Source organism: Anomaloglossus baeobatrachus, chromosome 12, assembly GCF_048569485.1.
Source record: "Anomaloglossus baeobatrachus isolate aAnoBae1 chromosome 12, aAnoBae1.hap1, whole genome shotgun sequence".
NCBI lineage: Eukaryota > Metazoa > Chordata > Amphibia > Anura > Aromobatidae > Anomaloglossus > Anomaloglossus baeobatrachus.
The window spans coordinates 116,007,018-116,029,752 of record NC_134364.1 but is presented as its reverse complement, the minus strand read 5'-3'; the positions used below and the strand labels follow the sequence as shown (position 1 = coordinate 116,029,752).

Genomic DNA, 22,735 nt, shown 5'->3' with positions numbered 1-22,735 from the left:
TTCAGGTTTCCAAAGCGTACATTAAATATGTTTCTGGATCACTCTGACTTCAGAGACGCAATCCAGAAAAACCGAGACTGTCCAGACAAGCGTTTTTCCAAGCGCCTTAAGGACACACGTTATCCCTTCCCCCCCGAGGTTGTCAAGGGCTGGACTCAGTGTCCTAAGGTGGATCCTCCAATCTCCAGACTGGCGGCTGGATCCATAGTTGCAGTGGAAGATGGGGCTTCACTCAAAGATGCCACTGACAGACAGATGGAACTATGGTTGAAATCCATCTATGAAGCTATAGGCGCGTCTTTTGCCCCAGCATTCGCTGCCGTATGGGCACTCCAAGCTATCTCAGCTTGTCAGGCGCAGATTCATGCAGTAACACGTACATCTGCCCCGCAAGTGGTGTCCTTAACCAATCAGGCGTCGGCGTTTGCGTCCTACGCCATTAATGCTATCCTGGACTCTGCGAGCCGTACGGCGGTGGCATCCGCCAACTCGGTGGTACTCCGCAGGGCCATGTGGCTACGTGAATGGAAGGCAGACTCTGCTTCCAAAAAGTTCTTAACCGGTTTGCCATTGGCTGGCGACCGCTTGTTTGGTGAGCGATTGGATGAAATCATTAAACAATCCAAGGGAAAGGATTCATCCTTACCCCAGTCCAAACCAAACAGACCTCAACCACGGAAGGTACAATCGAGGTTTCGGTCCTTTCGGACCGCGGGCAGATCTAAATTTTCCTCGTCCAAAAGGCCTCATAAAGATCAGAGGAACTCCGATGCATGGCGGTCTAAGTCACATCCTAAAAAGACCGCCGGAGGAACCGCTCCCAAAGCGGCCTCCTCATGACTTTCGGCCTCCTCAAACCGCATCCTCGGTCGGTGGCAGGCTCTCCCGCTTTTGCGACGCCTGGCTGCCACAAGTAAAAGACCGATGGGTGAGAGACATTCTATCTCACGGTTACAGGATAGAGTTCACCTCTCGTCCTCCGACTCGTTTCTTCAGAACATCTCCACCCCCCGACAGAGCCGAGGCTCTTATGCAGGCGGTGGGCACCCTGAAGGCGGAAGGAGTGGTGATCCCGGTTCCTCTTCAGCAACGGGGTCACGGTTTTTATTCCAACTTGTTCGTGGTGCCAAAAAAGGACGGATCCTTCCGTCCCGTTCTGGACCTAAAGCTGCTCAACAAGCATGTGAAAACCAGGCGGTTCCGGATGGAATCGCTCCGCTCCGTCATCGCCTCAATGTCCCAAGGAGATTTCCTGGCATCAATAGACATCAAAGATGCTTATCTCCACGTACCGATTGCGCCAGAGCATCAGCGCTTCCTGCGCTTCGCCATAGGGGACGAACACCTTCAGTTCGTGGCACTACCTTTTGGCCTGGCAACAGCCCCACGGGTCTTCACCAAGGTCATGGCAACAGTGGTGGCAATCCTACACTCTCAGGGACACTCGGTGATCCCTTACTTAGACGATCTACTTGTCAAGGCACCCTCTCAAGGGGCATGCCAACACAGCCTGAACATGGCTCTGGAAACTCTCCAGAGTTTCGGGTGGATCATCAATTTTCCAAAGTCAAATCTGACACCGGCCCAATCACTGACATATCTTGGCATGGAGTTTCATACTCTCTCAGCGATAGTGAAGCTTCCGCTGAACAAACAGCGTTCACTACAGACAGGGGTGCAATCTCTCCTTCATGGTCAGTCACACCCCCTGAGGCGCCTCATGCACTTCCTAGGGAAGATGGTGGCAGCAATGGAGGCAGTTCCTTTTGCACAGTTTCATCTGCGCCCACTTCAATGGGACATTCTCCGCAAATGGGACAGGAAGTCGACGTCCCTCGACAGGAACGTCTCCCTTTCTCGGGCAGCCAAAGCTTCCCTTCAGTGATGGCTTCTTCCCACTTCTCTGTCGAAAGGGAAATCCTTCCTTTCTCCATCCTGGGCTGTGGTCACGACTGACGCGAGCCTGTCAGGGTGGGGAGCGGTCTTTCTCCACCACAGGGCTCAGGGGACTTGGACTCAGACAGAGTCCTCCCTTCAGATCAATGTTCTGGAGATAAGGGCAGTGTATCTTGCCCTAAAGGCGTTCCAGCCGTGGCTGGAAGACAAACAGATCCGAATTCAGTCGGACAACTCCACAGCGGTGGCATAGATCAACCACCAAGGCGGGACACGCAGTCGGCAAGCCTTCCAGGAAGTTCGGCGGATTCTGCTGTGGGTGGAAGCCACAGCCTCCACCATATCCGCAGTTCACATCCCGGGCGTAGAAAACTGGGAAGCAGACTTTCTCAGTCGCCAGGGCATGGACGCAAGGGAATGGTCCCTTCACCCGGACGTGTTTCAGGAGATCTGTTGCCGCTGGGGCATGCCGGACGTCGACCTAATGGCGTCCCGGCACAACAACAAGGTCCCGACGTTCATGGCACGGTCTCAAGACCACAGAGCTCTGGCGGCAGACGCCTTAGTTCAGGATTGGTCGCAGTTTCAACTCCCTTATGTGTTTACTCCTCTGGCACTGTTGCCCAGAGTGTTACGCAAGATCAGGGCCGACTGCCGCCGCGCCATCCTCATCGCCCCAGACTGGCCGAGGAGGTCGTGGTACCCGGATCTGTGGCATCTCACGGTCGGCCAACCGTGGGCACTACCAGACCGACCAGACTTGCTGTCTCAAGGGCCGTTTTTCCATCTGAATTCTGCGGCCATGAACCTGACTGTGTGGCCATTGAGTCCTGGATCCTAGCATCTTCAGGATTATCTCAAGAGGTCATTGCCACCATGAGACAGGCTAGGAAACCAACGTCCGCCAAGATCTATCACAGGACGTGGAAAATATTCCTGTCGTGGTGCTCTGCTCAGGGTGTTTCTCCCTGGCCGTTTACCTTGCCCACTTTTCTGTCCTTCCTTCAGTCCGGATTAGAAAAGGGTTTGTCACTCGGCTCCCTTAAGGGACAAGTCTCTGCGCTCTCTGTGTTTTTCCAGAAGCGCCTAGCCAGACTTCCACAGGTACGCACGTTCCTGCAGGGGGTTTGTCACATCGTACCTCCTTACAAGTGTCCGTTAGAACCCTGGGATCTGAACAGGGTGCTGATGGTTCTTCAGAAACCACCGTTCGAGCCAATGAGGGATATCTCTCTCTCACGCCTTTCGCAGAAGGTGGTTTTCCTAGTAGCAGTCACTTCGCTTCGGAGAGTGTCTGAGCTAGCAGCGCTGTCATGCAAAGCCCCCTTCCTGGTGTTTCACCAGGACAAGGTGGTCCTGCGTCCGTTTCCGGACTTTCTCCCTAAGGTGGTATCCCCCTTTCATCTCAATCAGGATATCTCCTTACCCTCTTTTTGTCCTCATCCAGTTCACCAATGTGAAAAGGATTTGCACTTGTTAGATCTGGTGAGAGCACTCAGATTCTACATTTCTTCGGCGCTCCATTGGGAGACCCAGACGATTGGGTGTATAGCACTGCCTCCGGAGGCCACACAAAGCAATTACACTAAAAAGTGTAAGGCCCCTCCCCTTCTGGCTATACACCCCCAGTGGGATCACTGGCTCACCAGTTTTCTGCTTTGTGCGAAGGAGGTCAGACATCCACGCATAGCTCCACTGTTTAGTCAGCAGTAGCTGCTGACTATGTCGGATGGAAGAAAAGAGGGCCCATATGGGGCCCCCAGCATGCTCCCTTCTTACCCCACTTGTGGTTTGTAAGGTTGAGGTACCCATTGCGGGTACAGAGGCTGGAGCCCACATGCTGTTTTCCTTCCCCATCCCCCTGAGGGGCTCTGAGGAAGTGGGATCTTACCGGCCCCCAAGCCCTGAGGCCGGGCTCCATCCACAGACCCAGTGAACCTGCTGGATACGGAGCTGGGTACCGTTCAGGGACAAGGCCCTGCAACTTTCAGGTACTCTGTGTCCCCGTACAGACAGGCACGCACACGCCAGACTTGCTGGGTGTGTTAGTGCGCCGGGGACAGTAGCGCTGCACGCGGGGGTTTGAGTCACAGCAGCTTAGCTGTGTGACTTCATGTGCTGGGAACTACCGCGCCGGCCACTCTCGGAGCGGCGGCGCGGCTGGGACTTGTAGTGCGCCGGGGACTTAGCGCCGACCGCGCTTTTACGGCGGCGGCGCTTATAAATTTAGTCCCCGGCTTTTGCGGCCTAGCTCCGCTTCGTTCCCGCCCCCTCCCTGTCACTCAGGGAATGGGACAGACGCTGTGCAATCGTCAGCGCCGAGGGCTGGAGCCTTATTTACATGCTCCAGCCCTCTCACTAGGCACAGTGGGACGCAGGTTTCCCGCTTTTGGTCTGAGCACGCCCAGGGCCCGCCCCCCCCTCCACAGGACGCCGGCAGCCATTCCTGCATGCAGTCTGGCTGGAGGACGGACACAGGCTCTGGGAGACCCAGACTAGGGATTTCTGGCGACCACACACCCGCGTTTAGCGGGCGGTAAGCAGCACATTAGTGCTGGCCCCACTAGTGCCACAGTGTTATTTTGGTGTACTTTTTCCTGTACCAGATATATATATATATATATACTGCACTGTACGGTCGCTTCTTGGCTGTATACCCCTATATTGCTCTGAGGAGACAGCAACATGTCATCCACAAAACGCAAGGGTGCCAAGGCACGGGCTGTATACACTGCTTGTACAGCATGTGGGGCTAATCTACCAGCAGGCTCCAACGACTCTCATTGTGTGCAATGTTCAGTCCCAGTGGCACTTCGGCAGCCAGAGTCTATGGTGGTGGTAGCCCAGGCAGAGACGCCTGTGAACCCTGCCCCGGTGACGGGGACAGAATTTGCAGTCTTTGCTGACAAAATGTCTGTGACCATGACGACAAAAATCCTGGAGACCTTGCAGTCCAGGCCAGTTGCTCAGACCATGGACACTGCTGTGTCTATGTTCCCCGGTCCCCCTCAGTTGGAACTAATCCGTACTTCAAGGGGGTCCCAGGCATCACAGGCTGAGGGCTCTGACTCTGATGACAGTCCCAGGCCGCCTAAGCGAACTCGCTGGGAGAGACCCTCCACGTCATCACGCGGGTCAGGGTCTCAGCGAGAAGGGTCTCTATATGATGAGACAGAGGTGGGTGATCAGGAGTCTGGTCCTGACACCGCACTCAATTTGGATACGCCAGATGGTGACGCCATGGTAAATGACCTTATAGCGGCCATCAATAGGCTGTTGGATATTTCTCCCCCAGCCCCTTCAGCAGAGGAGGCAGCTGCACAGCAGGAGAAATTCCATTTTCTGTATCCCAAGCGTAAATTGAGTACTTTTCTGGACCACTCTGACTTCAGAGAATCAATCCAGAAACACCATGCTTATCCGGACAAGCGTTTTTCCAAACGTCTGAAGGATACACGTTATCCCTTTCCCCCTGACGTGGTCAAGCGCTGGACCCAGTGTCCGAAAGTGGACCCTCCAATATCCAGGCTTGCAGCTAGATCCATAGTTGCAGTGGAGGATGGGGCTTCACTTAAAGATGCCAATGACAGACAGATGGACCTTTGGTTGAAATCTGTCTATGAAGCTATTGGCGCGTCGTTTGCTCCAGCATTCGCGGCCGTGTGGGCGCTCCAAGCTATTTCAGCTGGTCTGGCACAGGTGGACTCTTTCTTAAGTCCAGCAGTGCCGCAAGTGGCGTCCTTAACTACGCAAATGACTGCGTTTGCGACCTACGCTATCAATGCGGTACTAGACTCTACGAGCCGTACCTCAATGGCATCCGCCAACTCTGTAGTTTTGCGCAGAGCCTTGTGGTTAAAAGAATGGAAAGCAGATTCTGCTTCTAAAAAATGTTTAACCAGCTTGCCATTATCTGGAGACAGACTGTTTGGTGAGCAATTGGCGGAAATCATTAAACAGTCCAAAGGTAAGGACTCTTCCTTACCCCAGCCCAGATCAAACAAACCTCAACAGAGGAAGTGGCAGTCAAAGTTTCGGTCCTTTCGAGGCTCGGGCAAGCCCCAATTCTCCTCGTCCAAAGGGACTCAGAAAGAGCAAAGGAGCTCTGATTCCTGGCGGACTCACTCACGCCCCAAGAAAGCAACCGGAGGTACCGCTTCCAAGGCGGCTACCTCATGACTTTCGGCCGCCTCCCTCCGCATCCTCGGTCGGTGGCAGGCTCTCCCGCTTTTGCGACATTTGGCTGCCACAGGTCAAAGACCGGTGGGTAACAGACATTTTGTCTCACGGGTACAGGATAGAGTTCAGTTCTCGGCCTCCGCCTCGGTTCTTCAGAACTTCCCCACACCCCGACCGAGCAGATGCCCTTCTGCAGGCGGTGCATTCTCTAAGAGCAGAAGGAGTGGTGGTCCCTGTTCCTCTTCGGGAACGAGGACAAGGTTTTTACTCCAATCTCTTTGTGGTGCCAAAAAAGGACGGCTCATTCCGTCCTGTTCTGGACCTAAAACTGCTCAACAAGCATGTGAACGCCAGGCGGTTCCGGATGGAATCCCTCCGCTCAGTCATTGCCTCAATGTCTCAAGGAGATTTCCTAGCATCAATAGACATCAAAGATGCTTATCTCCACGTGCCGATTGCTACAGAGCACCAACGCTTTCTACGCTTCGTGATAGGAGACGACCATCTTCAGTTCGTAGCTCTGCCATTTGGTCTGGCGACAGCCCCACGGGTGTTCACCAAGGTCATGGCGGCAGTGGTAGCAGTCTTGCACTCTCAGGGACACTCTGTGATCCCTTACTTGGACGATCTACTTGTCAAGGCACCCTCTCAGGAGGCATGCCAACTCAGCCTGGATGTTGCACTGGAGACTCTCCAGACGTTCGGGTGGATCATCAACTTCTCAAAGTCAACTCTGTTACCGACCCAATCACTGACGTATCTTGGCATGGAGTTTCATACTCTCTCAGCGATAGTGAAGCTTCCGCTGGACAAGCAGCGGTCACTACAGACTGGGGTGCAGGCTCTCCTTCAAAGTCAGTCGCACTCCTTAAGACGCCTCATGCACTTCCTCGGGAAGATGGTGGCGGCAATGGAGGCGGTTCCGTTTGCGCAGTTTCATCTGCGCCCTCTTCAATGGGACATTCTCCGCCAATGGGACGGGAAGTCAACATCCCTGGACAGGAAAGTCTCCCTTTCCCAGACAGCCAAGGACTCTCTGCAGTGGTGGCTTCTTCCCACCTCATTATCACAGGGAAGATCCTTCCTACCACCGTCCTGGGCGGTGGTCACGACAGACGCGAGTCTGTCAGGGTGGGGAGCAGTTTTTCTCCACCACAGGGCTCAGGGTACGTGGACCCAGCAGGAGTCCACCCTTCAGCTCAATGTTCTGGAAATCAGAGCAGTGTATCTTGCCCTACTAGCCTTCCAGCAGTGGCTGGAAGGAAGGCAGATCCGAATTCAGTCGGACAACTCCACAGCGGTGGCATACATCAACCACCAAGGGGGGACACGCAGTCGGCAAGCCTTCCAGGAAGTCCGGCGGATTCTGATGTGGGTGGAAGCCACGGCCTCCACCATATCCGCAGTTCACATCCCCGGCGTAGAAAACTGGGAAGCAGACTTCCTCAGTCGCCAGGGCATGGACGCAGGGGAATGGTCCCTTCACCCGGACGTGTTTCAGGAAATCTGTCGCCGCTGGGGAAGGCCGGACGTCGACCTAATGGCGTCCCGGCACAACAACAAGGTCCCAACCTTCATGGCACGGTCTCGCGATCACAGAGCTCTGGCGGCAGACGCCTTAGTGCAAGATTGGTCGCAGTTCCGGCTCCCTTATGTGTTTCCACCTCTGGCACTCTTGCCCAGAGTGCTACGCAAGATCAGATCCGACTGCAGCCGCATCATACTCGTCGCCCCAGACTGGCCAAGGAGGGCGTGGTATCCGGATCTGTGGCATCTCACGGTCGGCCAACCGTGGGCACTACCAGACCGACCAGACTTACTGTCCCAAGGGCCGTTTTTCCATCGGAATTCTGCGGCCCTGAACCTGACTGTGTGGCCATTGAGTCCTGGATCCTAGCGTCTTCAGGATTATCCCAAGGGGTCGTTGCCACCATGAGACAGGCTAGGAAGCCCACGTCCGCTAAGATCTACCACAGAACGTGGAGGATATTCTTATCCTGGTGCTCTGCTCAGGGAGTGTCTCCCTGGCCATTTGCATTGCCTACATTTCTTTCTTTCCTGCAATCTGGGTTAGAAAAAGGTTTGTCGCTCGGCTCCCTTAAAGGGCAAGTCTCGGCGCTATCCGTCTTTTTTCAGAAGCGTCTAGCACGACTTTCTAAGGTACGCACGTTCCTGCAGGGGGTTTGTCATATCGTACCCCCGTACAAGCGGCCGTTAGATCCATGGGATCTGAACAGGGTACTAGTTGCCCTCCAGAAGCCGCCCTTCGAGCCTCTGAGGGAGGTTTCACTTTCTAGACTATCACAGAAAGTGGCTTTTCTGGTAGCGATCACATCTCTTCGGAGAGTGTCTGAGCTAGCAGCGCTGTCATCCAAGGCTCCCTTCCTGGTCTTCCACCAGGACAAGGTAGTGCTGCGACCCATTCAGGAGTTTCTCCAGAAGGTGGTATCCTCTTTTCATCTTAATCAGGATATCTCTTTGCCTTCTTTTTGTCCTCATGCAGTTCATCGGTATGAGAAGGATTTACATTTGTTAGATCTGGTGAGAGCACTCAGAATCTACATTTCCCGCACGGCGCCCCTGCGCCGTTCGGATGCACTCTTTGTCCTTGTCGCTGGTAAGCGCAAAGGGTCGCAGGCTTCTAAGGCCACCCTGGCTCGATGGATCAAAGAACCAATTCTTGAAGCCTACCGTTCTGCTGGGCTTCCGTTTCCATCAGGGCTGAAGGCCCATTCTACCAGAGCCGTGGGTGCGTCCTGGGCATTACGACACCAGGCTACGGCTCAACAGGTGTGCCAGGCAGCTACCTGGTCGAGTCTGCACACTTTCACCAAACATTATCAGGTGCATACCTATGCTTCGGCGGACGCCAGCCTAGGTAGAAGAGTCCTGCAGGCGGCAGTTGCCTCCCCGTAGGGGAGGGCTGTCTTCGCAGCTCTAACATGAGGTATTCTGTACCCACCCAGGGACAGCTTTTGGACGTCCCAATCGTCTGGGTCTCCCAATGGAGCGCCGAAGAAGAAGGGAATTTTGTTACTTACCGTAAATTCCTTTTCTTCTAGCTCCTATTGGGAGACCCAGCACCCGCCCTGTTGTCCTTCGGGATTTTTGGTTGTTTTTCGGGTACACATGTTGTTCATGTTGAATGGTTTTCAGTTCTCCGACGTTACTTCGGAGTGAATTTGTTTAAACCAGTTATTGGCTTTCCTCCTTCTTGCTTTTGCACTAAAACTGGTGAGCCAGTGATCCCACTGGGGGTGTATAGCCAGAAGGGGAGGGGCCTTACACTTTTTAGTGTAATTGCTTTGTGTGGCCTCCGGAGGCAGTGCTATACACCAATCGTCTGGGTCTCCCAATAGGAGCTAGAAGAAAAGGAATTTACGGTAAGTAACAAAATTCCCTTCTTCTTATAGTTCCGACATGGGAGACCCAGCACCCTCCCTGTTGCCTGTTGGCAGTTTTCTTGTTCCGTGTGTTTTCACCGGCTGTTGTTGTAGACAGAGGTTCCGGTTGTTCCGGGTTTTGCTCTGTCTCTACTTGTGGGTGGATGTCCTCCTTCAGCTTTTGCACTAAACTGGCTAGATTTGGTCATCCAGGGGGTGTATATGCTCGGAGGGAGGAGCTACACTTTTTAGTGTAGTACTTTGTGTGTCCTCCGGAGGCAGAAGCTATACACCCATGGTCTGGGTCTCCCAATACGGAACTATAAGAAAAAGAATTTACGGTAAGTAAACAAAATTCTCTTTTTTTTTATAGTGTGTGTGTGTGTGGTGTGTGTGTGTGTGTATATGTATATATATGTGTGTGTATATGTGTGTATATGTGTATATATGTGTATATATGTGTGTATATATATATATGTGTGTGTGTATATATATATATATATATATATATATATATATATATATATATATATATATATATATATAATATAGTATATTTAATATTATATATAATATAGTATATTTAATATATATAAAATATACTATAAAAAAGTATAGAAATATAAATATACACACACAAATCTTAATTAAAATACATTAATTAAAATTTTAAATATATGTTTTAAGATTTTTGTGTGTATATGTATATTTCTATACTTTTTTTTATAGTATAATATATATATATATATATATATATATATATATATTATACTATAAAAAAAAGTATAGAAATATATATATAATATTTAATATAATTCTTATGGTATAAATATATATATAATATGTGATGGTTAACAAAAAAAAATCAAACTATTTCCAATCTGACCTGTAGATGTTCTCGGCGGGGATGCAGCTCCCCACACTGGACGAGGTTAACAAAAAAGAAGTAACGATTAAAGAAGCGATGAACTACAAGTTCAACGATCAGGACATTGAAGATGTAAGTCGCCCGTACTGTCTTCGATGTGGACTGGAAATCCCTTTTTATTGTTTATTGTTTTGCGCTGTTTAACCAAACAGAGCGGATTTGTTCCCGATCCGACCTTGCTCGCCGCCCAGAACTTTGCTTATGATGCTGTGACTTTGGGCTTGAGCGGTGCGACCTCAGACCTTTCTATCCCTAAAATTGCAGCGTTCACAAGCAAATGCTAGTTGGTAGGTGTGGATCCAGCTGTCAGGTCCACTTTAAAGAAGCACTCCATTGAATTTGTATAATTTTCCCGTTTGTTAGCAGTCATGTAATTAGTGTAGTAATAGTCAGTCTTTGCTATTAGCACTGCTCCGGTCCCCTCTAGCCCCACATTTGTGACCTGATCACTTTTTTTGAATGTTTTCAGTGTAATTATATGGCCTGAGAGCCTCGTTTTGAGTCTCATAAACTCTAATTGAGAATGTAATCGACGCTCTACACAGTGATCTGGCAAGTCAGAGGCGATGACGGGGGTGAAGTATTGATCGGGAGTGTGTTACAGCACCCACTACTCTTCAAATATATGATTTCTAGTACATAGTAAAATTGAAAAAAATCGCTGGAGTTCTCCATTTTTTTTTTCTTATATTTCCCAGTATTCGCCACCAGAGGGAGCCAGTGCAAAACAAGTTAAAATAATCCATTTAACGCACAAACAGCTAATTTAAAATTGCCCTGGTATGCTAGGGGTCTCTTAACAGGGGCTTGTCAGCAGCCACCTCTGATATTCACCTAAGGCTTCATTCACACAACCAAAAAAAGGATCCTTATTAATTATCCCAGTAAACGACCCAAGACTTGTATTCAAAAAACAAACAAAAAAAACCTAGAACTGTCCCCAGTAATATCTTGGTCAGAATATCTCAACAGTGAGAAATGACTACCGCAGCAGACTACACAGGATTTGTTTGTGGTCTGTTACCATGGAAACACATGCATTTGCATGTATGGTATATACACCAAAAGGTGCTTTTTTTTTCTTGCTTTTTTTCTTTTCATTTTGTTTGTCATGTAATATTGGCCTTTATATTCCCTTGTCTTGGTATTTATGGCTCAATATCACTGTGGTTCTTCATTTTATTGCAGATTGTAAAAGAAAAGGAACGGTTCAGGAAAGCACCTCCTAATTATGCCATGAAAAAGACCCAGCTCCTGAAAGATAAGGTACAACCCACCGCTAACAGTTCCTAAAAGAAAGAAAGACCTTTATAGTGATTGGCATTTCCATAATACTCTTGCGTTGCATGTACCAAACAATGAAATTGTTGTCTATCTTATGTGATATTATTTATTTCTTCGGCGCTCCATTGGGAGACCCAGACGATTGGGTGTATAGCACTGCCTCCGGAGGCCACACAAAGCATTACACTAAAAAGTGTAAGGCCCCTCCCCTTCTGGCTATACACCCCCAGTGGGATCACTGGCTCACCAGTTTTCTGCTTTGTGCGAAGGAGGTCAGACATCCACGCATAGCTCCACTGTTTAGTCAGCAGTAGCTGCTGACTCTATCGGATGGAAGAAAAGAGGGCCCAGATAGGGCCCCCAGCATGCTCCCTTCTCACCCCACTTGCGGTTTGTAAGGTTGAGGTACCCATTGCGGGTACGGAGGCTGGAGCCCACATGCTGCTTTCCTTCCCCATCCCCCTGAGGGGCTCTGTGGAAGTGGGATCTTACCGGCCCCCAAACCCTGAGGCCGAGCTCCATCCACAGACCCAGAGACCCTGCTGGAGGAGCTGAGTACAGTCAGGGACAAGGCCCTGCAACGTTCAGGTACTCTGTGTCCCCGCACAGACAGGCCACGCACACTCCAGGCTTGCTGGGTGTGCTAGTGCGCCGGGGGCACTAGCGCTGCGCGCTCGGGTTAGAGTCACTGCAGCTTAGCTGAGTGATTTTATGTCTTGGGAACTACCGCGCCGGCCGCTCCGGGAGCTGCGGCGCCGCTGGGACTTGTAGTGCGCCGGGGACTCGCGCTGCCCGCGCTTTTACGGCGGCACCGCTCATAAATCTAGTCCCCGGCTTTTGCGGCCTAGCTCTGCTTCGTTCCCGCCCCCACCCTGTCAATTAGGGAAAGGGAGAGACGCTGTTCTATAGCCAGCGCCGAGGGCTGGAGTCTTATTTACATGCTCCAGCCCTCTCACTGGGCACAGTGGGGACGCAAGTTTCCCGCTCTTGGTCTCAACACGCCCAGGGCCCGCCCCTCTCCACAGGACGCCGGCAGCCATTCCTGCATGCAGTCTGGCTGGAGAACGGACACAGTCTCTGGGGGACTGAGACAAGGGACTCTGGCGACCACACACCCGCGTTTATGCGGGCGGTAAGCTGCACATAAGTGCTGGCCCCACTAGTGCCACAGTGTTATTTGGTGCATTTTTTCCCTGTACCATATATATTTATATTGCACTGTACAGTCGCTTCTTGGCTTATACCCTACATTGCTCTGAGGAGACAACAACATGTCATCCGCAAAACGCAAGGGTGCCAAGGCACAGGCGGTATACACTGCTTGTGCCGCATGTGGGGCTAATCTACCGGCAGGTTCCAATGACCCCCATTGTGTGCAATGTTCCATCCCTGTGCCACTTCAGCAGCCAGAGTCTATGGTAGTAGTGGCCCAGGCAGAGACGCCTGTGAACCCTGCCCCGGTGACTGGGACAGAATTTGCAGTTTTTGCTGATAAGATGTCTGTGACTATGACAAAAATCCTGGAAACCTTGCAGTCCAGGCCAGTTTCTCAGACCATGGACACTGCTGTGTCTATGCTCCCTGGTCCCCCTCAGTTGGAACTAATCCGTACTTCAAGGGGGTCCCAGGCATCACAGGCTGAAGACTCTGACTCGGATGACAGTCCCAGGCAGCCTAAGCGGGCTCGCTGGGAAAGACCCTCGCCGTCATCACACTGGTCAGGGTCTCAGCGAGACGAGGCTCTGTATGAGGAAACAGAGGTGGGTGATCAGGAATCTAATCCTGACACCGCTCTCAATCTAGATACCCCTGATGGTGACGCTATGGTGAATGACCTTATAGCGGCCATCAATAGGCTGTTGGATATTTCTCCCCCAGCCCCTTCAGCAGAGGAGGCAGCTGCACAGCAGGAGAAGTTCCATTTCCGGTATCCTAAGCGTAAATTGAGTACTTTTCTGGACCACTCTGACTTCAGAGTATCAGTCCAGAAACATCATGCTTATCCAGATAAGCGTTTCTCCAAACGTCTTAAGGATACACGTTATCCCTTTCCCCCTGACGTGGTCAAACGCTGGACCCAGTGTCCAAAGGTGGACCCCCCAATCTCCAGGCTTGCGGCTAGATCCATAGTTGCAGTGGAAGATGGGGCTTCACTTAAAGATGCCAATGACAGACAGATGGACCTTTGGTTGAAATCTGTCTATGAAGCTATTGGCGCGTCGTTTGCTCCAGCATTCGCGGCCGTGTGGGCACTCCAAGCTATTTCAGCTGGCCTGGCACAGGTGGACTCTATCATACGTCCAGCAGTGCCGCGAGTAGCGTCCCTAACCTCGCAAATGTCTGCGTTTGCGACTTACGCTATCAACGCTGTCCTAGACTCTACGAGCCGTACCTCAATGGCGTCTGCCAACTCTGTGGTTTTGCGCAGAGCCTTGTGGTTAAAGGAATGGAAAGCAGATTCTGCTTCCAAGAAATGTTTAACCAGCTTGCCCCTATCTGGAGACAGACTGTTTGGTGAGCAATTGGCTGAGATCATTAAACAGTCCAAGGGTAAGGACTCCTCCTTACCCCAGCCCAGATCGAGCAAACCTCAACAGAGGAAGTGGCAGTCGAGGTTTCGGTCCTTTCGAGGCTCCAGCAAGACCCAATTCTCCTCGTCCAAAGGGACTCAGAAGGAGCAAAGGAGCTCAGATTCCTGGCGGGCTCATTCACGCCACAAGAAAGCAACCGGAGGAACCGCTTCCAAGGCGGCTGCCTCATGACTTTCGGCCTCATCCCTCCGCATCCTCGGTCGGTGGCAGGCTCTCCCGCTTTTGCGACATTTGGCTGCCACAGGTCAAAGACCGGTGGGTAGCAGACATTTTGTCTCACGGGTACAGGATAGAATTCAGTTCTCATCCTCCGCCTCGGTTCTTCAGAACCTCCCCACATCCCGACCGAGCAAATGCCCTTCTGCAGGCGGTGTGCTCACTAAGAGCAGAAGGAGTGGTGATCCCTGTTCCTCTGCAGGAACAAGGACAAGGTTTTTACTCCAATCTCTTCGTGGTTCCAAAAAAGGACGGCTCGTTCCGTCCTGTTCTGGACCTAAAGCTGCTCAACAAGCATGTGAACGCCAGGCGGTTCCGGATGGAATCCCTCCGCTCCGTCATTGCCTCAATGTCTCAAGGAGATTTCCTTGCATCAATAGACATCAAAGATGCTTATCTCCACGTGCCGATTGCTACAGAGCACCAACGTTTCCTACGTTTCGTGATAGGAGACGACCATCTCCAGTTCGTAGCTCTGCCATTTGGTCTGGCGACAGCCCCACGGGTTTTCACCAAGGTCATGGCGGCAGTGGTAGCAGTCTTGCATTCTCAGGGACATTCGGTGATTCCTTACTTAGACGATCTACTTGTCAAAGCACCCTCTCAAGAGGCATGCCAACACAGCCTGAATGTTGCGCTGGAGACTCTCCAGACTTTCGGGTGGATCATCAACTTTTCAAAGTCAAACCTAGCACCGACTCAATCACTAACGTATCTTGGCATGGAGTTTCATACTCTCTCAGCGATAGTGAAGCTTCCGCTGGACAAGCAGCGGTCACTACAGACGGGGGTGCACTCTCTCCTTCAGGGTCAGTCGCACCCCTTAAGGCGCCTCATGCACTTCCTAGGGAAGATGGTGGCAGCAATGGAGGCAGTCCCGTTCGCGCAGTTTCATCTGCGCCCACTTCAATGGGACATTCTCCGCCAATGGGACGGGAAGACAACTTCCCTAGACAGGACAGTCTCCCTTTCTCAGATGACCAAGGACTCTCTGCAATGGTGGCTTCTTCCCACCTCATTATCACAGGGAAGATCATTCCTGCCCCCATCCTGGGCAGTGGTCACGACAGACGCGAGTCTGTCAGGGTGGGGAGCAGTTTTTCTCCACCACAGGGCTCAAGGGACGTGGACTCAGCAGGAGTCCACACTTCAGATCAATGTTCTGGAAATCAGGGCAGTGTATCTTGCCCTATTAGCCTTCCAGCAGTGGCTGGAAGGAAAGCAGATCCGAATTCAGTCGGACAACTCCACAGCGGTGGCATACATCAACCACCAAGGAGGGACACGCAGTCGGCAAGCCTTCCAGGAAGTCAGGCGGATTCTGATGTGGGTGGAGGAAAGAGCATCCACCATATCCGCAGTTCACATCCCGGGCGTAGAAAACTGGGAAGCAGACTTCCTCAGTCGCCAGGGCATGGACGCAGGGGAATGGTCCCTTCACCCGGACGTGTTTCAGGAAATCTGCCGCCGCTGGGGGGTGCCGGACGTCGACCTAATGGCGTCTCGGCACAACAACAAGGTCCCGACCTTCATAGCGCGGTCTCGCGATCAAAGAGCTCTAGCGGCAGACGCCTTAGTGCAAGATTGGTCGCAGTTCCGGCTCCCTTATGTGTTTCCACCTCTGGCACTCTTGCCCAGAGTGTTACGCAAGATCAGATCCGATTGCGGCCGCGTCATACTCGTCGCCCCAGACTGGCCGAGGAGGTCGTGGTACCCGGATCTGTGGCATCTCACGGTCGGCCAACCGTGGGCACTACCAGACCGACCAGACTTACTGTCCCAAGGGCCGTTTTTCCATCGGAATTCTGCGGCCCTGAACCTGACTGTGTGGCCATTGAGTCCTGGATCCTAGCGTCTTCAGGATTATCCCAAGGGGTCGTTGCCACCATGAGACAGGCTAGGAAGCCCACGTCTGCTAAGATCTACCACAGAACGTGGAAGATATTCTTATCCTGGTGCTCTGCACAAGGAGTATCCCCCTGGCCATTCACGTTACCTGTCTTTCTTTCCTTCCTGCAATCTGGGTTGGAAAAGGGCTTGTCGCTCGGCTCCCTTAAAGGGCAAGTCTCGGCACTATCCGTGTTTTTTCAGAAGCGTCTAGCACGACTTTCTCAGGTGCGCACGTTCCTGCAGGGGGTGTGTCATATTGTACCTCCGTACAGGAGGCCGTTAGATCCGTGGGATCTAAACAAGGTCCTTGTTGCTCTCCAGAAGCCGCCTTTCGAGCCCCTGAGGGATGTGTCACTTTCTCGACTCTCACAGAAAGTGGCATTTCTGGTAGCGGTCACGTCTCTTCGGAGAGTGTCTGAACTAGCAGCGCTGTCATCCAAAGCTCCCTTCCTGGTGTTCCACCAGGACAAGGTAGTGCTGCGCCCCATTCAGGAGTTTCTCCCTAAGGTGGTATCCTCTTTTCACCTTAATCAGGATATCTCTTTGCCTTCCTTTTATCCGCATGCAGTTCATCGGTATGAAAAGGATCTACATTTGTTGGATCTGGTGAGAGCACTCAGAATCTACATTTCCCGCACGGCGCCCCTGCGCCGCTCGGATGCACTCTTTGTCCTTGTCGCTGGTAAGCGCAAAGGGTCGCAGGCTTCTAAGGCCACCCTGGCTCGATGGATCAAAGAACCAATTCTTGAAGCCTACCGTTCTGCTGGGCTTCCGGTTCCATCAGGGCTGAAGGCCCATTCTGCCAGAGCCGTGGGTGCGTCCTGGGCGTTACGACACCAGGCTACGGCTCAACAGGTGTGCCAGGCAGCTACCTGGTCGAGTCTGCACACTTTCACCAAACATTATCAGGTGCATACCTATGCTTCGGCGGACGCCAGCCTAGGTAGAAGAGTCCTGCAGGCGGCAGTTGCCTCCCCGTAGGGGAGGGCTGTCTTTGCAGCTCTAACATGAGGTATTTCTTTACCCACCCAGGGACAGCTTTTGGACGTCCCAATCGTCTGGGTCTCCCAATGGAGCGCCGAAGAAGAAGGGAATTTTGTTACTTACCGTAAATTCCTTTTCTTCTAGCTCCTATTGGGAGACCCAGCACCCGCCCTGTTGTCCTTCGGGATTTTTGGTTGTTTTTCGGGTACACATGTTGTTCATGTTCAATGGTTTTCAGTTCTCCGACGTTACTTCGGAGTGAATTTGTTTAAACCAGTTATTGGCTTTCCTCCTTCTTGCTTTTGCACTAAAACTGGTGAGCCAGTGATCCCACTGGGGGTGTATAGCCAGAAGGGGAGGGGCCTTACACTTTTTAGTGTAATTGCTTTGTGTGGCCTCCGGAGGCAGTGCTATACACCCAATCGTCTGGGTCTCCCAATAGGAGCTAGAAGAAAAGGAATTTACGGTAAGTAACAAAATTCCCTTCTTTTATTTTATTTTTGTCTTATATTTATCTTATATTTTTATTTCATTTTTATTTTATTGTAAATATCGATATTATTCTTATCGATATTTACATTAAAACAACAGAAATAAAATAAAAATATAAAGAAAAATAAGATAAATATATGATAAAAAGAAATAATAAAACATAAAAATTAAATAGAAATATAATAATATATAAGAGCTACAGGTCCATTAAAGAAAATATTAAGAACTGTATTTCTTACCGATTCCCCCCCCCCCCTTAACTACCATATGTTCTATGCTGATTTATGTCCACATCAATGTTCAGCTTTGATTCACTAATAACGTATTCTGTAGTTTTGTCTTTTGGTGCATAGAGGCTGCAGAAACAAAAAAAATATTTTTTTTTTCTTTTTTTTTGTTTTATTTTTTTTTTTTTTTCATATTTTAGGCCATGGCCGAGGACGCTGGTGAACAGGATCGGGCTAAACAGATCCAAGACGAGCTGAATGAATTGGAAGAAAGGGCTGAAGCTCTGGATCGTCAACGAACGAAGAATATTTCTGCCATTAGGTATTGGACGATTAGATCATCGGTTCATTGGGACTTATTGATCAAAACTGTGATAGAAGATAAATGTCCCCTCCTTTAATCACATTCTATCATGGGCTTATTCAGCCAATTAAGATGAGCTTGATAAAATCCCCCCCCCTCAAAAAAAAAAAAAATCAGAAAAATGTGAAATCTTTATTCTTTCCATACTGATATAGTTGTCATATGTTACGCACTCTTAATACTTTCCTGTTAATCACAGCTAATACTTTTTGTTTTTCAGCTACATTAATCAGAGGAACAGAGAGTGGAACATCGTGGAATCTGAGAAAGCCTTAGTGGTCAGTTCACACCAGACTTGTCCTGACACGGTCCTGTACATCTGCTACTTGTCAGAGGGGTTGTATCACTCAATACATATATCACCCCCCACTGGGGCTGACGTTTGGGATCCCACCCATCCTGAAAATGGGAGTGTCAAAGTCCCTACTTTTTGAGAGGCGCGTTAGTGTGCAGGTGTTACTACTGCTCCCCTTCACTTCAGAATGGGACAGAGACAGACAGTCAGTCCCTTTTAAAAGCATGTGTACTACCAACCCATTCACACAGTGGGTTTTCCACCTCCTTTTTTTTTTTTTTGGATTAGTGGCTCTCCCACTGGTCAGACCCCCACCAATTATACAGTTAAACTACCTGCAAAGTGTTTAACTCCTATTTAAAAAAAAAAAAAATAAATAAATAATAAAGATCCTACCAAACTTAAAGGGGTTTTCCAGGGCTAATATATGTGATATATTTCTATATTATATTTCTATATATATTTCTATATATATATTATATTGTATTAAATTATATTTGTATTAACTTTTTTTGTTTTTTTAAATGAAATCATACTTATTATATTAACTTACATTTATTATATTATATTTTATATAAAATTATGTATGTGTGTGTATATATATATATATATATAATGTGTGTGTGTGTGTGTGTGTGTGTGTGTGTGTGTGTGTGTGTATATATATATATATATATATATATATATATATATATATATATATATATATATATATATATATATATATATATAACAAAAAAGACCAGTTGCACACTGTGAAAAAAACCCAAAGTAAAGTCTACCTTATAACATAAATGGAGGTATTTAGAATATTATGGTGGCCATTGTAATACCAGCCCAGCCCCCCTTCACGGTGTCCTCCTTTGCTAGGTCCTATATTTATTTTATTTATAATAAATATATATTATATGAAACAATAAATTATATATATATATATATATATATATATATATATATATATATATATATATATATATATATATATATATATATATATATATATATATATTTATAAAAAAAAAAAAGATATATAGATAGACTTATTTTATGTTGCGTGCCCTCTGCCGGTAGAAGATGGTGGGAGGTGGACTCTGTGAATCCGCCGTCTTAGTGTTGTATTTCCCTGACAATGATCTGTTCATCTCTTACAGGCGGAGAGTCAGAGCATGAAGCAGCAGCAGATGGATCCCTTCACCAGGAGACAATGTAAACCTACCATGGTATCCAATGTAAGTGATCCTACGTGTCGCCGTCTTTAAGGATCCTTATAGGTATAGGAAGCTGGGGACCTCCGGCTGTCTCATTATAAGATATTGGGTAAACTCCACATTTTCGCCCTCAGGACTAGTCCGATCATTGGGGAATACATGCATAATAATAAATGATTCACCTTTGTGACTTGCATTCGCAGTCCAGGGACCCCGCGGTGCAGGCTGCCATCATAGCGCAGTTGAATGCAAAGTACGGATCAACTGGAAACCCAGAACCTGCTAAAGATAACGCAACGGTAAGACTTCACCGTGTATCGCTTTCCAGTACGGTAAACCTGCCGTGCTCTGGGCCGCATTTGTTTTATGTGTATTCATTGTAATCTGATTTAATTTTTATCTTGCAGAATCCAAGCAAAGATAAAGACGGTAACACGAAGTCCACCAGCGACCTGTCTGAGGACCTATTTAAAGTGCATGACTTTGATGTGAAAATTGACTTACAAGTCCCCAGTTCAGGTGAGTCAGTACTGTGTGGAGATGGGCTAAGAGTTATAATAAAATGGTGGTGCTATGGCATCCCAGAGGTACACTGCGATCGCCAGGCAGGGGCGCTGTTGCGTGTTGCGCTCCAGTAATGGTTGCATTATACATTCACTCCATTTAAATGCCACTGTCAGAGACTGACGGCGGCATATAAGTGGTTAAACTGTAGTGATCTTGTTTTATGGAACAAGCTCATGTCACGATTCCTTTGTGCAGAACAGTCTGTATCATTCTGCTATGCTCTCTTGCAGAGCCAGTATATGTTGCTTATAATGCAGAGCGTTTTTCAGGATGAATGCTCTGTGGGTTGTTTCACAGCACTGGCTTGTAGGCTGGTCCTGGGTGGTGCTCTCACAGATGCTTCTTGTCCCCGGTGATTGCTCTGCTTCATTAGAGAGCATGTTATCTCAGGACGCCGCCAGTTGTATTTTCTGGTTACACTTGTGCTGTTGGCTCTCGTGGTGCTCAGTGTTCAGATCTTGGCCTCACGACTCCAGACTCCTTTTTTCCCGTTTCTGCCTATCCTCCCCTGTTTTTATTGTGACTTTCCTTCTTCTGACCTCGGACTTCCTCCTGATCACGTCCTCGTCTGCTCCCTGTATTTTGTATGTACTCTCCTGGAACCTTGACCTTTGGCTTGTATCCTGACCTCATCTCTCTGTCTCCCGTGTACTGTTGTGCCCTCCTGGTTTATGATCTCAGCCTCTGTGAATACCTCTACATTTACCGCATACAAGTAGTGTCTAGCGCCACATTGTGACAGTCATCACAGCTCGATTCCTGAGCTGGCTCCATCCTCCCTCATTCGATTTGTGATTTACTTATGTAACCTGTCACGATCAGTAAAAATAGCGTCCGCTGCACCCTGTAATTTTCCTCCTGCCATTTACTGCCCTCCTTTGTTAATCCTTGTTTTTGGAATGAGCTCACTGCTGGATTCTCAGTTAACTCATTCGGAATCTGAATTTTTTTGTAATGAAACCTAATTGAAAAAAATGATCTTTATCCCAAAATACAGTTAATTACGAAGTAAAAACAAATAATTTGGACAATAACTTCAAGAGGCGAGAAAAGGAGGCACTCACCGATCAGTGGAATATTTTCAACTTCTTTAATCTTCAGGCATGTGGGGGAGGGACAGGGATGGGATGCACACGGACAACGGCGGCCGTTTCGCACCTGTTACTGGCGCTTTTTTGGACAAGCCTTCTTAACTAATGACTTTTATCTACATAAGCGAGAATTTAAATTCTGCAATATCTAATACGTATCACTTTATTTTGTAGAATCCAAGTCTCTTGCTATCTCTTCGAAAGCTCCCGCTGCCAAGGACGGCGCGCCCCGAAGATCCCTGAACTTAGAGGACTACAAAAAAAGAAGAGGACTTATCTAAGATCATTCGGGCCGCTGCTCTCGTCCTTGCATGTTTCCATCAGGTTTTCATTTTTTTCCCATTTTTTTTTTTTCCCCCACCCCTATTCTATCGGTTTGTCCTCACCAGACCGGAGCAGCAGAGTGAAGAGACGATTAAAACACCCGTTAAAAAAAAAAAAAAAAAATGTAAATAAACTGTAAATATTTTACACCGTGTCTTTTTTTTTTTTTTTTTTTTTTTTCCCTTCTACCTTCTTTTTTTTGAATTGTGGATTTGTGGCTGAATATTTGTTTGTTTTTATTCTGGAAACCTGGTCTCTTCTCGCTCCAGTATTACAAGGTATTTTAGAGATCAACACTGCAAAAAAAATACATAAAAAAAAAAAGACAAACAAAAACCTCGCAACGGACTGTGTAAGCGCCCTATGGGTTTCCACACACGATGACCTGGTTTCATGTTTTACCAGTACCCTACACTTTCTCCTAAGGAAAGAATTCGGAAGAACATGGCACCGCATTTTTTGTTACAGAAGGAACTTTTTTCCCTCCGTCTATATATACTTCTATTAGCTGTAAATAAATACCTACAACTGAAAGGAAAATCCCATTAAATGAATGTTCTTAAAATTGTGTGTTTTCCTATATGTGTGTGTTATTTTATCTTATATGTATATATGTGTGCTACAGCCCCCTATGCTCCGTATACCACCTAGTGGCTGTGCTGGGTATTGCGGGTAGAATGGGACACTGTGACTCCTATGTGGTGAGTATGCAGAAGAGGCTGCAGCAATCGTCAGACAAGCTCGACTTTTGGCTTAATTTAACAATCCTCTCTTTATTCTGATTCTGGACCCCCATAATAACTTACAAACGTTCCT

At 48.7% G+C, this 22,735-nt stretch overlaps 1 protein-coding gene across 1 annotated transcript in view; it reads left to right on the top strand.

Annotated features, from left to right (window-relative positions):
• RTF1 (RTF1 homolog, Paf1/RNA polymerase II complex component) overlaps window positions 1–22,502 on the top strand; it is a 90,084-nt gene extending 67,582 nt beyond the window's left edge. Inside the window, exons 11-18 of the mRNA XM_075329892.1 lie at window positions 10,351–10,458; window positions 11,575–11,652; window positions 18,271–18,392; window positions 18,655–18,712; window positions 19,881–19,958; window positions 20,141–20,236; window positions 20,345–20,456; window positions 21,770–22,502. Of these exons, the coding sequence (XP_075186007.1) occupies window positions 10,351–10,458; window positions 11,575–11,652; window positions 18,271–18,392; window positions 18,655–18,712; window positions 19,881–19,958; window positions 20,141–20,236; window positions 20,345–20,456; window positions 21,770–21,876 (759 nt within the window). The 3' untranslated portion in view covers window positions 21,877–22,502. The remainder of the gene's footprint in view (window positions 1–10,350; window positions 10,459–11,574; window positions 11,653–18,270; window positions 18,393–18,654; window positions 18,713–19,880; window positions 19,959–20,140; window positions 20,237–20,344; window positions 20,457–21,769) is intronic.
• The last annotated feature ends 233 nt before the right edge of the window (window positions 22,503–22,735 follow it).